This window comes from Stenella coeruleoalba, assembly GCF_951394435.1.
Source record: "Stenella coeruleoalba genome assembly, chromosome: 21".
NCBI classification, from domain to species: Eukaryota; Metazoa; Chordata; class Mammalia; order Artiodactyla; family Delphinidae; genus Stenella; species Stenella coeruleoalba.
In genome coordinates, this window is record NC_137167.1 from 14,468,810 (window position 1) to 14,486,225 (window position 17,416).

Consider the following 17,416-nt stretch of genomic DNA (forward strand, 5'->3'; position numbering starts at 1 on the left):
CCACTCACTGCAACTAGAGAAAGCCCTCGCACAGAAACGAAGACCCAACACAGCCATAAATAAATAAATAAATAAATAAAATTTAAAATGACACATGCACCCCAATGTTCATTGCAGCACTATTTACAATAGCCAGGTCACGGAAGCAACCTAAATGCCCATCGACAGACGAATGGGTAAAAAAGATGTGGTACATATATACAATGGAATATTACTCAGCCATAAAAAGGAATGAGATTGGGTCATGTGTAGAGATGTGGATGGATCTAGAGACTGTCATACAGAGTGAAGTAAGTCAGAAAGAGAAAAACAAATATTGTATATTAACGCATATATGTGGACCCTAGAAAAATGGTACAGATGAACTGGTTTGCAGGGCAGAAACAGAGACACAGATGTAGAGAACAAACGTATGGACACCAAGGGGGGAAAGTAGTGGGGGATGGGTGGTGGTGTGATGAATTGGGAGATTGGGATAGACATATATACACTAATATGTATAAAATGGATAACTAATAAGAACCCGCTGTATAAAAAAATAAATAAAATTCAAAAAAAAAGAAATAGGATGGTGTATGTGTGATGCAGGTATGACAATGATGGGAACAGTGATTAGCCCAGAACAGATGGCTGCTATAAAAATTGGAAGGTAGCTAGAAACCAGACTGTGGAGGGTCTTAAATGCCAACGAAGAGCTGGCTCTTATCTCACGAGAAATGTGAAGGTTTCTGAGATCACCGTGAGACATTTTAGAGAGCTTTTTTTATGACAGTAGAATGTAGGAAGAGAGAAGAGTCAGTTAAATTTTAGCAACAGTCTGGGGAACTAGGATGGAAGCAGAGACTGGGGTAAGGATATTGTGACTGGAAAATAATCAAACAACAATTTGCTAAAAGGGGAGGGAGAACCACAAGTAATTCCAAGGTTTCAAGCCTATGTGACTGTGATAATCATGGTCCCACTGACAAAAACAAATCCAAAGGGAAAGCAGCCTGATGTTCGAAGGAGCAGGGTCAACAAGCAAGAATGGACACGTGAAGGGGAAAGTTCAACCTCCAACTCATCTGCCATCACCAGCTCTATGGGAAATCATATGCCTTCTCCCACGTCCTCTTGTTCAACTGGGGAAAAAAGAATTAGTATTCTAAACTGGTAGTGATCATACTACGTGACTTTCTGATTTATTGGTATTCACCCTAAAGAATCATACTGCATGAATTAATGACCCTAAAGAATCATACTATATGACACAATGACTTACTAGCATTCATTCTAAAGAAATCTAAGGAAAATTTCCTTGCGTATACTCATTTAGCAGTCCAAAAGCAGATCTAGCTTAAAGCCTCACAATCATCAGCCTCTTACACAAGTCTTGACACAGAATCCATAAAACCACCACCTCCACCTTCAGCCCCCTCGTCAGCCAAGCTTAAGCCCTCTGACCACTATGTCTCATTACAGACTCATTATAGTCTTTGCCTCCAGAATAATGGGAAAAATTATAAACATAAATCCTTTCCCTTCCTCACTGACCCTCATCCCCAACAAGCCTTCCAAGCTTGTCATCTGTGAACAGTATTTTGTATATTTGTTCCATCCGAAGAATGAACTTCAAATTCTTTCCTGGTATGTAATATTTAGTACAATCAGACACTGGAAATGTCTAATTTAAACTGCAGCTGGGGGAAGGACTTCCCTGGTGGTCCAGTGGTTAAGATTCCACACTTCCACTGCAGGAGGCACCAGTTCCATCTCTGGTCAGGGAACTAAGATCCCACATGCCGTGCAGCGCCGCCAAAAAAAAAAAAAAAAAAAAACCCAAACTGCAGAAAGATGTTCACACAATGTAGGACAACCTATCTGTTCTTAGAATATCAAGGGAGCTGAAGTCTGTAACAGGAAGTGGCATAGCAAAATGGTAGAGTGCAAAGGCTCAAGGCAGACTCCCTAAGTCTCAAACTCCCACTATGTAAACTTTGGCAAGTCAACCTCTCTGTACCTCAATTTTTCCATCTGTAAAATGGAAGTGATAATGCATAGCCTGCAGGCTTCTTGCTAAACATGGAAAGTGCTTTCACAGTGTTCAAAATCAGGTACAATTCTTATTATACCTGGACATCCAGCTCTAGGCGATCATTTACCACAGTTAACTTATTTATTGATGGAACTTACATATTGCTCTAGATCAAGGGGTAGGGGTAAGAGTAAGTGAACTTTTTCTGCAAAGGGCTAGGTAGTAATATTCTCAGCCTTGCTGGCTAGGTGGCCTCCATTGCAACTACTCACTTCCACTATTGTAGCACAAAAGCAGTCAGAGATAACATGCAAACAAATGAACATGGTAGCTGTGTTCCAGTAAAACTTTACTTAAAGTTGAATTCCATATAATTTTCACGCTACCCAATACTTATTCTTTTGATTTTTTTCAACCATTTAGAAATGTAAAAACTATACTTAGTTCGAAGGCCATACAAAAATAGGCAGTGGGCCACACTGGCCCAGGGGTTGGTAGTTTGCTGACCCCTGCTCCACAGTAAACTTAGTAAGTTGATGGGCTTTGGAAGTTTGTGGGGGCAGGCAGTTCTGAAATACGGGTTCGGTCTGTGGCACAGAAGAGGAAACTTCTAAGTATAATAGAAAAAGGATATTTAATGCTGTCATTCACTTATTAACACCGGACTCAGTTATGTGCAGAACATTTTTGGACTCACGCACCGTTGTAGATGTCACAGTGCAATCAAAGATGCAGAAGTCAAAGTCCCTGCTCTCAAGGAGCTTATACTCCTCCACAGTGGCTTAGAAACTGAAAGCCTTCCTTCAAAATACAATACCTCCGATCAGGCTTCTGCAGCATACACAGGCACGCTCAAACAAGAGGCTGGGGGTGTCTCTGGTGACTCCACCCACAGCCCATGCCAAACATGCGCGGATTGTGACCACCCTGCTTCCTCGTCTCCTCAGTAATTTTACGACCAGTGCTCTCCCTTGCCTTTAAATTACTCTGTTTTGCATGATCAGGTTGGGGGTAATATTCATTATGAGGTACTAAAGAGAGCAAGTCAATCAGTCCTGTCTTTAAAAACTGACCATTTAAACTACTCTTCAAAGATACAGTCTCCCTTCTAATAGGTACCATGTTAGTGATTCCATAGTTTTTTACTTCAATCCAGGTAGAAACCTACCCCTGGGAAGCAGGTTAAACAGGTCTATCTTTAGGCAAAAGAAAAACTTCAGGAAAAAGATTTTTCACAGCAAGTGTTTTGAAGTATATTATCTAAAAGAACACAAAATAAACACAGACAAAATACAGTGCTCCCACATACACCTCAGCTGGTTCTAAAGATTGTGGATTTGAAATAATACAGCAGAAACCCAGTATGTCAGTATGTAACCATAAGTGAAAAACAGAGAGCAAGAAATCAACATAGCTAATGATTAGGGAAAAAAACAAATAGTTGTTTGTAAATAATAATTATTTTAAAATATTAACATTCTAGTATATAGTATATATTACAATAATATCATTAATAGAAAACAAAAACTGACAATAAAATATTCCTAATACTGTTGATTTTTTGGAATACTAAACAGCATAAATGCTTAAGAATAAGCATTTTCCGGGCTTCCCTGGTGGCGCAGTGGTTGAGAGACCACCTGCCGATGCAGGGGGCACGGGTTCGTGCCCCAGTCCGGGAGGATCCCACATGCCGCGGAGCGGCTGGGTCCGTGAGCCATGGCCGCTGAGCCTGCATGTCCGGAGCCTGTGCTCCGCAACAGGAGAGGCCACAACAGTGAGAGGCCCATGTACCGCAAAAAAAAAAAAAAAAAAAAAAAGAATACACATTTCCTTGCAAGAATTAGCAGTATTGAATACTTTAAAAACAACAGACCACAACAAAAATCCAAAACAGTACTCTTGATGTTTAAGATCATCTCATCAGAATAGGCAAGATTAGTCTCAACAAAATCCCCCCAAAAAGCCCATATGATACAAGGCATATCACATTGGAGAGGAGGGCAGAGCCTCAACAGAGCAATTAAAAACGGGGTGGCGGCATGAGTAAGATAGAGGGCTAGAAGGTGCTCCCACTCATCTCCCCCAGGAAAACAATAAATCAACTACAAATCGACAAAAACAGGGAAAGCTATGTTTCCTTAAAACAGAGAAAGCTCTGGACTACAACAAAGCAGCAGCGAAAACCCTGTAGAGTTCAAAAACCAAGGATGACCTCACAGAAAAGTGAAGGGAACATTTTAGCTGCGTCCCCTCATCTCTCAGTCCAGAGCAGCTTGGCTCCAGGAAGGAGGCCCTCGAAGGACTTTCACCCCATGGGGAAAAGGAGAGCAGGAGAACCCCAGCGAGCCTCCCTGCCGTGGACATCTGCAGCAGTTGCTACAGAGTCTTCGCCAGAGCTGTCTGGAGTGCCCCCCACTGCATCGGCTCCTGGGGCTGACACTGCGGTGAGAGCTGCCCCCAGGGAACCCAGCTGTTGCTGTGCCCCACTCTCCAAGATCGGATGCCACAGGGCCTTGCCATATACAAACTAGGGCTGCCACAGCTCTGCACCCAGCTCTCAGCTCCCAGTCACAACTCTGTCCCACCATTTCTGGGATGTCTGTTGCTGTTTCTGCCCCCACCCCACATCACAGCTCTGACCCGTCATCACAGAGGTCAAGCTCCTGCTGCTCAGCAACTGTCCCACCCCCCCCACCGGGTCCCGGACACATGGCTTTAACAGGCCTCCACCAGGGACATGCCGCTGCTATTCTGAGACTGTCCCCTGGGGCCAGAGTTGGGCTTTTGACCCACTGTTCCCAGCTGCTACTGCACTCTGCTCCCTGGACCCAAGCCACCACTGCACCCCATCATCTCAGGGCCTGTGCTGCTTCTGTATCTCTCCCCCAACCCTGTCTGAGTCACTGAGATGAGCCCCAGAGACCCAGACCTTGGTTCCACAGGATATGTGCACACACCTGCACTTTAGATACCAGTGCCACAGACCCTACAGATGCACCTGTGCCTGAGGACCCAGGCACTGCAGTAGTTCCACATGTGTCTGACCCCAAGACTCTACTCCACTACTAATCTGAGTGCCAGCATGCCAGATCAAATGCCAAGAGGTAGCCCCTTGGCTAGAACTTTCTTCCATGGGAAAAAAAAAAAGAGAGAGAACAGGATGACCCCAGCAATCTTCACCTCTGAGGATCCCAACAGCCCCAGCCACCACAGGACCACGGCAGCCTTGGCCACAGAAGATCCCATCAGTCTGCACCACAGCTGACTTCTGCTAACAGAGCTACACAGAGACTACACCACTGTGCTCTCCCGGGAACCCAAGATGCTGCATCCCACCCAGTTGGTGCCTGCACAACCAACTTCAGGTGAAGGTCTTTCCCACAGAAGCTAGGCCAAAAAAACTGGAAAAGGTGACTGCTCCCTCAGTGCACAGACACCAAAGCAAAGCCATCAGAAACATGAAAAAGCAAGGAAACATGACACCACCAAAGGAACACAGTAATTTTTCAGTAACTGACACCCCTGAAAACTGAAGATCTGTGAGTTACCTGAAATAAAGATTCAAAACAATCATTTTAAGGAAGTTTAGCAAGATTCAAGAGAACACAGATAGACAACTCAGTGAACTCAGTAAAGCAATGCATGAACAAAATGGAAAGTTCAACAAAAAGAAATCATAAAAAAGAAATAAACAGAAATTTTGAAGCTGCAGAAGACAGTGAATGAAATGAAAAATCCATAGAGCTTCAACAGCAGGCTCAGGCAGGCAGAAGAAAGAATCTGCAAACTTAAGACAGATCTCTTACTATTATCCAGAGGATAAAAAAGAAATTAGAATGAAAAAGAGTGAAGACAGTTTATGGGAATTATGGTACATCATCAAGTGAAACAACATTTGTACTATAGGAGTCCAAAAAGAAGAGAGAAAGGGACAGACAACTTATTTAAAGAAACAATGACTGAAAACTTCCCAGATCTGGAGAGAGATATGGCCATGCAGATACATAAAGCTTCAGAGATCCCTAAACAGATTCAACCCAAAGAACTCTATAATAGAGATCTCAAAAATCAAAGAAAAAGAGAAAATTTTGAAAGCAAGAAAAAACTTACTATATACAAGGGAATCCTAATAAGGTATTATCAGACCTCTCAGCAGACACCTCATAGGTTAGAAAGGAGAGGGATAATAAATTCAAAGTGCTAAAAGAAAAAACTGTCAACCAAGAACACTTTACCAGCCAAGCTGTTCTTCAGAAACTAAGGAGAGATACACACTTTCCCAAACAAAAACAGGCATTTATCACCACTAGGCCAGCCTTACAATAAATGCTAAAGGGAGTTCTTCAAGCTGAAATGAAAGGGTACTAATTGCGAACACTAAAACATATAAAAAATATAAAGTTCACTGGTAAAGGTAAATATATACTCAAATTCAAAATACTCTAATACTGCAATGGTGGTGTGTAGATCAGTTTGGACGCTGGCATATAGATTAAGATATGAAACTGTTAAAAATAACTATAGCTACAATACTTTGTTAATGGATACACAATACAAAAAGATGTAAAATGTAACATCAACAACATAAAATGTGTAGGTGGGGCAAGTAAATGTGAAGACGTTTTTATGCAATTAAGTGCAGCTGTTATCAGCTTGCCTAAAATAGACTACTATACCCATAAGATACACAGGTGACCCTTGAACAACACAGGAGTTAGGGTTGCTGACCCTCCGTGTAATTGAAATTCTGTAACTACAGTTGGTCCTCCATATACTTGGTTCCTCTGTATCCACCATTTCACATCTGTGGATTCGACCAAATGCAGACTGTGATGTACTGTAACATTTACTATTGAAAAAAAAATCACTTGTAACTGGACCCACACAGTTCAAACCTGTGTTGTTCAAGGATCAATTATATAATGAAAGCCTTATGGTAATTATAAAGCAAAAACCTATAACATAGAATGGATAAAGAAGACGTGGCACATATATACAATGGAATATTACTCAGCCATAAAAAGAAATGAAATTGAGTTATTTGTAGTGAGGTGGATGGACCTAGAGTCTGTCATACAGAGTGAAGTAAGTCAGAAAGAGAGAGACAAATATCATATGCTCACACATATATATGGAATCTTAAAAAAAAAAAAAAAGGTCATGAAGAACCTAGGGGCAAGATGGGAATAAAGACGCAGACCTACTAAGAGAATGGACTTGAGGACATGGGGGAGGGGGAAGGGTAAGCTGGGACAAAGTGAGAGAGTGGCCCGGACATATGTACACTACCAAATGTAAAACTGATAGCTAGTGGGAAGCAGCCGCATAGCACAGGGAGATCAGCTTGGTGCTTTGTGACCACCTAGAGGGGTGGGATAGGGAGGGTGGGAAGGAGGGAGACACAAGAGGGAAGAGATATGGGGATATATGTATATGTATAGCTGATTCACTTTGTTATAAAGCAGAAACTAACACACCATTGTAAAGCAATTATACTCCAATAAAAATGTTAAAAAAAAAAACCTATAATAGATACACAAACGATAAAGCGAAAAGAACCAAAGCATACTACTACAAAAAGTCATCAACTCACAAAGACAAACATAAAGAGAGGAACAAAGGAATTACAAAACAATCAGAAAGCAATGAACAAAATGGAGATGAGTTCTTACCTATCAATAAGTACTCTAAATGTAAATGGTTTTTACAATTAAGACGTAGAGTGGCTGAATAGATACAAAAACAAGACCTAATTATATGCTCACTACAAGAGACTCACTTAAGCTATAAGGACACTCATAGGCTGGAAGTAAAGGTATGGAAAAAGATTCCATTAAAATGGAAAACAAAAGAGAGCAAGAGTAGCTATAATTATATCAAACAAAATAGACTAACTCAAAAGCTCTAACAAAAGACAAAGAAGGTCACTATACAACAATAAAGATGTCTGAATTAACTTCAACAGGATATAACAATTGTAAATATGTACATACCCAATACTGGAACACCTAAATATACTAAACAATTATTAACAGACCTGAAGGCAAAAATACACAGCAATGCAATAATAGTAGAGGACTTCAATATCCCACTTTCAACAATGGATAGATCATTCAGACAGAAAATCAGTAAGAAAATAATGGACCTGAATGACACTTTAATCAAATGGACCTAGTGCATACATATACAGAACATTCCATCCAACAGTAGCAGAATACAGGCATACCTCATTTTGTTGCATTTTGCTTTACTGTGTCTCACAGGTACTGCACTTTTTACAAACTGAAGGTTTCTAATAACCCTGTGTTAGACAAATCTATTGGTGCTATTATTCCAACAGCATTTGCTCACTTTGTGTCTCTGAATCATATTTTGGTAATTCTTGCAATATTTCAAATTTTTTCATTGTTATTATATTTGTTACAGTGATCTGTGATCAGTGATCTTTGATGTTACTACAGTAATTGTTTTGAAGCACACAAACTGTACTCATATAAGACAGCGAACTTAATAAGTGTTATGTGTGTTCTGACTGCTCCACCAACCAGCTGTTCCCATCTCTCTCCCTCTCTTTGGGCCTCTCTATTCCCTGAAACACAACAATATTGAAATTAGGACAATTAATAACCCTATAATGGCTTCTAAGTGTTCAAGTGAAAGGAGGAGTCACACATCTCTTACTTTAAATCAAAAGCTAGAGATGATTAAGCTTAGTGAAAAAGTTATGTCACAGGCCGCGATAGGCCAAAAGCTAGGCCTCTTGCACCAAACAGTCAGTCAAGTTGTGAGTGCAAAGGAAAAGTTCTTGAAGGAAATTAAAAGTGCTACTCCAGTGAACACACGAATTATAAGTTTTATTGTTGTTTAAGTTTTAGCGGTCCGATAGATGAAACTAGCCACAACATTCCCTTAGGCCAAAGCATAATCCAAAATAAGGCCCTAACTCTCTTCAATTCTATGAAGGCTGAGAGAGATGAGGAAGTTGCAAAGGAAAAGTGTGAAGCCAGCAGAGGTTGGGTCATGAGGTTTAAGGAAAGAAGCCATCTCCGTAACATCAAAGTGTACAGTGAAACAAGTGCAGATATAGAAGCTGCAGCAAGTTATCCAGAGGATCCAGCTAAGGTAATTAATGAAGGTAGCTATACTGAACAACAGATTTTCAATGTAGACAAAACCACCTTCTATTAGAAGATGCCACCTAGGACTTTGACAGCTGAAGAGGAGAAGTCAATGCCTGGCTTCAAAGGGCAGGCTGACTCCCTTGTTAGGGGCTAATGCAGCTGGTCACTTAAAGCTGAAGCCAAAGCTCACTTACCATCCCGAAAACCCTAGGGACCTCAAAGAATGATGATAACCTACTCCGCCTGTGCTCTATAAATGGAACAACAAAGCCTAGAAGACAGCACATGTTTACAACATGGTTTTCTGAATATTTTAAGCCCACTGTTGAGACCTACTACTCAGAAAAAAAGATTTCTTTCAAAATATTACTGCTCATTGACAGTGCACCTACCTGGTCACCCAAGACCTCTGATGGAGATGTACAATAAGATCCACGTTGTTTTCATGCCTACTGACACAACATCCACTCTGCAGCTTATGAATCAAGGAATATTTTGACTTTCAAGTCTTATTCTTTAAGAAATACATTTCCTAAGCATACAGCCGCAATAGATACGGATTCCTCTGATGGCTCTGGGCAAAGTCAACTGAAAGCCTTCTGGAAATGATTCACCATTCTAGATGCCATTAAGAACATCTGTGATTCATGGGAATAGGTCAAAATATCAACATTCACAGGAGTTTGTAAGAAGTTGACTCCAACCCTCATGGATGACTTTGAGAGGTTCAAGACTTCAGTGGAGAAAGTAACTGCTGATATGGTGGAAATAGCAAGAGAACTAGAAGTGGAGCCTGAAGATGTGAATGAACTGCTGAAACCTCATGATAAAACCAATGGATGGGAAGTTGCTTCTTATGGATGAGCAAAGAAAGTGGTTTCTTGAGAAGGAAACTACTCCTGGTGAAGATGTTGTGAAGACTGTTGAAATGACAACAGAGGATTTAGAATATTACATAAGATTAGTTGATAAAGCAGTGTCAGGGTTTGAGAGGACTGACTCCAGTTTTGAAAGGTGGGTAAAATGCTGTCAAACAGCACTGCATGCTACAGAGAAACCATTTGTGAAAGAAAGAGTCGATCGATGTGGCAAACTTTCATTGTTGTCTTAAGAAATTGTCTCGGCCACTCCAGCCTTCAGCAGCCACCACCCTGATCAGTCAGCAGCCATCAGCATCGAGGAAAGACCCTCCACCAGCAGAAAGGTTATGACTCACTGAAGGTTCAGATGATGGTTAGCATTTTTCAGCAATAACGTATTTTTTAATTAAGGTATATACATTTTTTAAGACATAATACTATTGCACACTTAATAGACTACAGTATACTGTAAATATACCAAAAAATTCATGTGACTCACGTTACTGTGATAGTCGCTTTACTGTGGTGGTCTGGAACCGAACCTGCACTGTCTCTGAGGTACAATTGTACATATTCTTCTCAAGCACACAAAGAACATTCTCAGGATAGATCACAGGTCATAAAAACAGTCTCAACAAATTTAAGATGGCTGAAATCATATCAAGTATCTTTTCTGACCACGATGGTATGAAACTAGAAATCAATAACAGGAGGAAAGCTAGGAAGTCCACAAATATGTGGAAATTATACAACACACTTCTGAGCAACTAATGGCTCAAAGGAGAAGTCAAAAGGGAACTCAAAAAATACCTTGAACAAAAATTGTACACAAACACATACACACACAGAGGAATGTTATTCAGCCATAAAAAAGAAGGAAGTCCTACCATTTGCGACAATGTGGATGACCTGGAGGTTTAAGTGAAATAAGCCAGACGGAGAAAACAAACACTGTATGGTATCACTTATAGGTGGAATCTAGAAAAAGAAAAAAAAAAAGCACCAATTTCATAGAAACAGAGAATAGAACGACGGTTGCCAACGGCTGGGGACGGCAGAATGGGGCAACAAAGGTCAAAGGATACACATTTTCAGGTATACAAAGAATATTTTCTGAGGATGTAACATACAGCATTATGACTATGGTTAATAGTACCGTACTGTATACCTGAAAATTGCTGAGAGTAGACCTCAAGCATTCTCACCATCAAAAAAAAAAAAAGCTAACTAAATGAGGTGATGTGTCAATTGATCTTGGTACCATTCCACAATGTGCATCAAATCACTACATTTATACTTAAACATATACATTATATTTATCAATTATTCCTCAGTAAAGTTTAAAAAATGTATCAGGACAGTAAAGCATCACCAAATAAAATATTTGGTTGAGCCAAAAGGATACTGAGAGCTTATAATGTTGAAGGTCTTAAAAAGAAATATAAAATGAGCTTGTTTGCACTTGGGTACTTGGCAAAAAGAAAAACAGGCAAAAAGATTAGCAGCTTGACTTAAAAACAAAATAAAGGAGGAGGGCAATGTAGTGGTTCCTTGCCATAGTCAGATTTCCCACTTGCAGTTTTTACCTCTTGTGAGCAACCCTGGAAGCTGGTGAGAGAGGATTCCAGCTTTGCTGCAGCATGAATTTGAATTCTGTGGCGAGGTGGCTATGTGAAAAAGTCGCCTAGGGAGTGTGAGTGGACTGCCCAGCATCCACACCTCACTAGTGATTTCCTATTTTCTACTACTTGGCCCTGGCACAGTACCTCTGTAAGGATTTGAAGGAAATGCTTTAAAACGTCCAGTAATACTTTATGGTATATTGTATGGTGCTATCTGGGATTCACAAAAATCTTAGCATATACCTATTTCACCCCAAGAGTTTCCTGTTTAAACCTAAAACATCTAGATGTCCTTGTTTTACTATAATGTGTATTTTGTCCACCCTTGTGCCTTCTGTTATCCACCTATTTTTTTATTATGCTGATTCTATAACTACTGCTCAAAGGCAGAAATTCATTCTTTTAAGTTAAAAGGCTACAGCACTGGGCTTCCCTGGTGGCGCAGTGGTTGAAAGTCCGCCTGCCAATGCAGGGGACACGGGTTGGTGCCCTGGTCCGGGAGGATCCCACATGCCGCGGAGCAGCTGGGCCTGTGAGCCACGGCTGCTGAGCCTGCGCGTCCGGAGCCTCTGCTCCACAGCGGGAGAGGCCACAATGGTGAGAGGCCCACGTACCGCAAAAAAAAAAAAAAAGCTACAGCATTGTGTGGAGAATTCTCATACCAAGAAAAATGCCTAATTTTCTCCTATGCACCAGGGTTGGAAGACCTCTATAAAATTCATTTGATTATAATGTATAAATCATTAAAATAAAGTAGCATCACAATTACTATTAGGAAGTAAACGAAAAGAAGCAAACAATGTTAATGAAATTGTTCTAGGAAAGCTATAGGGGGAAATCCAATTCTGAAAACATGTATTTTTAGCTTCTAGATAAGGAGAGTTTTACTTTCTCAACTCCATAAACACATTTTTGTTTTTAGTATTAGTTAAGAATTAACTATTCAACATTTAGTGGTCACTGTGTAAAATCAGTTTTTAGTAATAGGAATGTAAGATATGGTAGAAAGCATTATTCGACTTTACTAACCTCACTCATAATGTTGAATACAAATGCAAAATTAAGTGGTGACCTTTAATTTTAAATCTAATTCAAAGCATGGTCTCTTAGACTTAAGAAACAAGGCAGATAGATATATGTCACAAGGGGGAGGGGAACCAAAAAACCGAATCCAAAAAATCCCAATGATTTATCTATGTATTATAAAGTTCAAGCTGTAGCCCTTATATTCCTTTAAATAGTATTTTCTTTTGAATTTCCATTAACCTCATTAGTAACTGAGTTTTTAATCAGACCCTATAACCTATCATGAATCTTCCAATTATAAATTAAAAAAAACAAAGGCAGATATGTGTACCAAGTACTTTATGAAATTCACCACTCACAACTGACCTTCACATATACATTTCAAAAATCAAAAGGACACTGACATTCTTAAAACCCAAAGGCTAGATAAGGCCCACCTTTCCAATCTTTTCTGCATTTTAAGAAATGATCTGATCTAATGATGTGTTAATGTAGAAACACATTATATATTTTAACATCAATAAGGTATGACATTCAAGGGGAGAGCCAATAAACCTCTGTATTTTAAAACCAAAAGGAACACATCTTGGACACCTTAAATTATAAAATTCAGTTCTAAGCAGGAACTGTTACTGTGTAACAAATACTGCTCATATCAAAAGTGCTGGTGACAAAGAATTCAACAAAGAATTCAATATGCCCTCCCCACAGAATCTGTTCACATACATATGCATATATCTATAACTGTAACAAGATTTTAAATGATTAAGGTGCTTAAATTTTGCACTGCAGGACTAATTCAATAAGTATTCATCTGCTACCTCTTTGTAGCAGCTCCAGTTAGAGTGAATGATCCACGGGCAAAAGCGCAAAAATGCTGTTATTTTCTGGAATGCGGCATTTGTGGCGCTGGAGTGCCCTCTATTGGTAGTGAAGAGGACACACTCATTAGCTGCCCTGCATGCATCTTCTCATTAACCCGGAGTTCACACCCATCCTGCAGCATTCTAACTGCTATTCGGGCGATGTTCTTAGAGTCATCAAGACCACTGTGAGGCCGCCCATCGTAATCCATTCCGAGTTTTTCAAGCATTATTGTCAGCTTGGTTTGGCTTCTAGGAACCTGAAAAATAAACAGCTCAGTAAATAATTCTTTAGTAGTCTATAAGTCATAGTGAAGTGGAAAAATAAGCTGAAAATGAACAGTAATAGCTAAATAAAGTTAGGCAAAGGGCAAATACTCTCGGGTCAAATGAAGCAAATAAATAAACCTTCAGAGCTTTAAAAAAATGATCTTAGAGTTTTAGATAAAAATACATATAAACAGATAGGATCCTTAAAACATCTAAAAAGTTTGCAGTTTTATAACTTAACAAATAATTTATGAAAGGAAATGCATTGTTTTGAACATCTAAATTTAACCCAAACTAATTTTTTGGCATGGTATTTTTCTGTAATGTATTATTTTACTTGACTGACAAAGTTTATAACTTTTATATATCAAAGGACACTATCAAGAGAGTGAAAAGGCGGCCCACAGAATGGAAGAAAATATTTGCAAATCACATACATGGAAAGGGATTACCATCTTGAATATACAAAGAATTCCTAAAACTCAACAACAAAAAAAGCAAACAACCTGATTTAAAGAACTTGAATAGACATTTCTCCAAAGAATATAATATACAAATGGGAAGAGGAGAAGAAAATTTTTAAAAAGGAAAATGTAAGTTTCCTCAACTTACACTACTAATCAGCATTATAATTGGTATCTAGTACAAAGGGGGGGAACCACCCAGAAAAGAGCAGCCTAAGAAACTGACCAATATAAACAGATCCACAGAAAAATGTAATTCTCTACTCAAAAAAGCACTGGCAATTCTGCCTTAACGTATCTAAAACTTTCTGATCACTCTAATGTACTATGAGCTGTAGATGTTTTTATGCAGACCTGAAAATTCTTTTATGGTTTTAGTAATTGTTAATAATTATCCTTAGAATAAGTAAATTATTCCTCTAAGGTAAAGGTTGGAGAAAGACCCCTTACATAAAAACGCACTACCACCTGGGAGTTGTAGCATGAAAAGAATCTAAAGCTGATCAGCCCCTACAAATTTATATGAAATTCAGAGGACAGAGGCACATTTGAAACTATATCACAGGATACAACAAGCAAAATCCAGACTATGGGAAACTATAGGACAAATGGCTCAGGTTCTTGAGGGGGGGGCGGGAAACAACTGCTAAAAGGAAAAAGGAGGCGGGAAAGGAATTTATAAATTTAAAAACTTGGGGCTTCCCTGGTGGCGCAGTGGTTAAGAATCTGCCTGCCAGTGCGGGGAACATAAGCTCGAGCCCTGGTCCGGGAGGTTCCCACATGCCGCGGAGCAACTAAGCCCATGCGCCACAACCACTGAGCCTGGGCTCTAGAGCCCGCAAGCCACAACTACTGAAGCCCACGCACCACAACTACTGAAGCCCACGTGCCTAGAGCCCATGCCCTGCAACAAGAGAGGCGACTGCAATGAGAAGCCTGCTCACCGCAACTAGAGAAAGCCCACACACAGCAACGAAGACCCAACGCATCCAAAATAAATAAAATTTATTTTAAAAAATAATTTTAAAAAATTTTAAACTTACGAGACATGTCACCCAACTGCAAATGTGTGAAGTTTATTCTGATCCTCATTCAACACACAAAGGGTAAAAGAAAACAAAATATTTATGATATTTATGATGATTTGATAACATGAAGGAATTACTGTTAATTTTTTTAGGTGTGATAATGGTGTGGTGGTTATGTTTTCTAAAAGAGTCATCTTTTGGGGGTTACATAATGAAATGTTTACAAAGCAAATGAAATAATGTTTAAGATCTTCTTCAAAATAATAAGGAAAAGGTAAAGTGGGTAGGGTTATAGATGAAACAAGGTTGGTCATGAGTTAATAACTGTTGAAATTGAGTCATGAGAGTTCATTGTTATCTGTCTACTTTTGTATGTGTTTGTAATTTTTCATAACCAACTTTTTTTAAGAAATCACAAAATTAGTGAAAAATCCACAAAAAAGGAAAAATATTTACCAAATATAATCAAAGGAAAGAAATCCAAATGACTAATAACATAGGAAAAGGAGCTCAGTTGCATGAGTAATTAGGCAAATGCAAATCAGAACCTCAATGAGATGTCATCACACATCCACCACACTTACAAACATTTTAAATGACTGGCAATACCAGATGCTGGCAAAGACGTGGAGCAATAGTGAATCACACACTCTTCTTGTGAGAGTGCCAACTGGTACAACCACTTTGGAAAACAATTTTTGCATTATCAAGTAATCTCAATGTGGTACATATTCTATAACCCAGCAATTCAACTCCTAGGCTTATACTCTGGAGAAATGAGCATGCAAGGCACCAGAAGATATGCACAGGAATGTTTATAGCACCATTGTTCATAAAAAGCCCCAAACCAAAAACCACCCAAAGTAGATAAACCAACACAATGGAATTCTACACAGCAGTAAAATAAATGAACTTCGGCTATATACACAAGAAGGATGAATCTCAAATATAATGTTGAGGAAAAAAGCAAAATAAACAATACAGCCAGTATGATGCTAATTATATCATTTTCAAAAACAGGCAAAACTAAACCATATGCTATAAAGATCAACATATAAATATTAAAACTATAAGGAAGGGTGGGAGGGAGGCTCAAGAGGGAGGGGATATGGGGACATATGTATGCATATGGCTGATTGACTTTGCTGTACAACAGAAACTAACACAGCATTGTGAAGCAATTATACTCCAATAAAGATGTATAAAATAATAATTAAAAAATAAAGCTGTAAGGAAAAACAAGAAAATTATCCCCATGAAAGTATGGATTACAGGAGCTCTAGGAGGAAGGAAGAGGGTTAAGTGGGTGGAATTTACAAGGGATTTCACTCTAAAAACAATCTGTCAAAATCCACTTTTCTGTACATATAGTTCTCAATTTTAAAATGCTAAACAAAAAAACAAAAAAAATGTTTTGAGAGAAAAGCACCTTTTCTCAGGAAAGGATGTGCTTCATCAAAATGTGGTTGTAAAGGGAAAAAGATGACCCAAGATCTAACATGTGATAGAGAAGCAAAGGAAATCTTCTAGGATGATTTTTGAAGAAGCCTGAAGAACAGCTCAGATTAGAACAGGACTAAAGGTTCCAGAAAGCTAGTCTCCAAGGTAAAAAAGGAAAAAAAGAAAAATTGACACACCACCTGAGTGTTTTGAGTACTGAAAAGTGATTTACAGTTTGAATGGAGAGTAAAAGCATAAGAAAACAACTAAAGAAGTCAATTATTAAATCTGGGGAAAAATGAATGGTAGCTGTTTAATGGTGCTGAACCTTCACTTTGCATTGCAGGAACTCAATAGATACCTCAGACTGAAAATTCAAGAAACAGCATAAATATATAATCCGGAAACAGGAAAGTTAATATGAGAAGAAACAACTTTAAAAAGTTAAAAGTGTTTGGGAGAATAGGAACCAGTACTGGTGAGGGCCATGGTGGAAGACTGCCATTTGTTATGAGACTTGCAATATTATTTTTAAAAATTTACACTACACACACGTATTAACTTTGATAAAATTAGAATGAAAAATCAGTGGGGAGCATTTGTTCCACAAACAATCCATATATTGAATACCCCTACAGTTTCAAACCTCTGTTACTGAAGATCATACATATATAGTTACCCTATTTAAGTAACAGGCTGAGTGAG

At 39.1% G+C, this 17,416-nt stretch overlaps 1 protein-coding gene across 4 annotated transcripts in view; it reads right to left on the reverse strand.

Annotated features, from left to right (window-relative positions):
- The window catches only part of ERI1 (exoribonuclease 1), a 157,917-nt gene that overhangs the window by 124,590 nt on the left and 15,911 nt on the right, over positions 1 to 17,416 (reverse strand). For 2 of the 4 annotated variants that reach the window (XR_013825565.1, XR_013825566.1), the window contains exons 7-8: positions 13,468 to 13,769; positions 10,886 to 10,976 (exon numbers count right to left, since the gene is read on the reverse strand). Coding sequence is in view for 1 of the 4 variants with exons in the window: in XM_079909577.1 (XP_079765703.1) it covers positions 13,527 to 13,769 (243 nt within the window). In the remaining 3 variants the exon portion in view is untranslated. Of the gene's footprint in view, positions 1 to 8,031; positions 10,977 to 12,968; positions 13,770 to 17,416 lie in introns of those variants that run through there. The other 2 variants (XR_013825567.1, XM_079909577.1) reach the window with 2 other exon arrangements.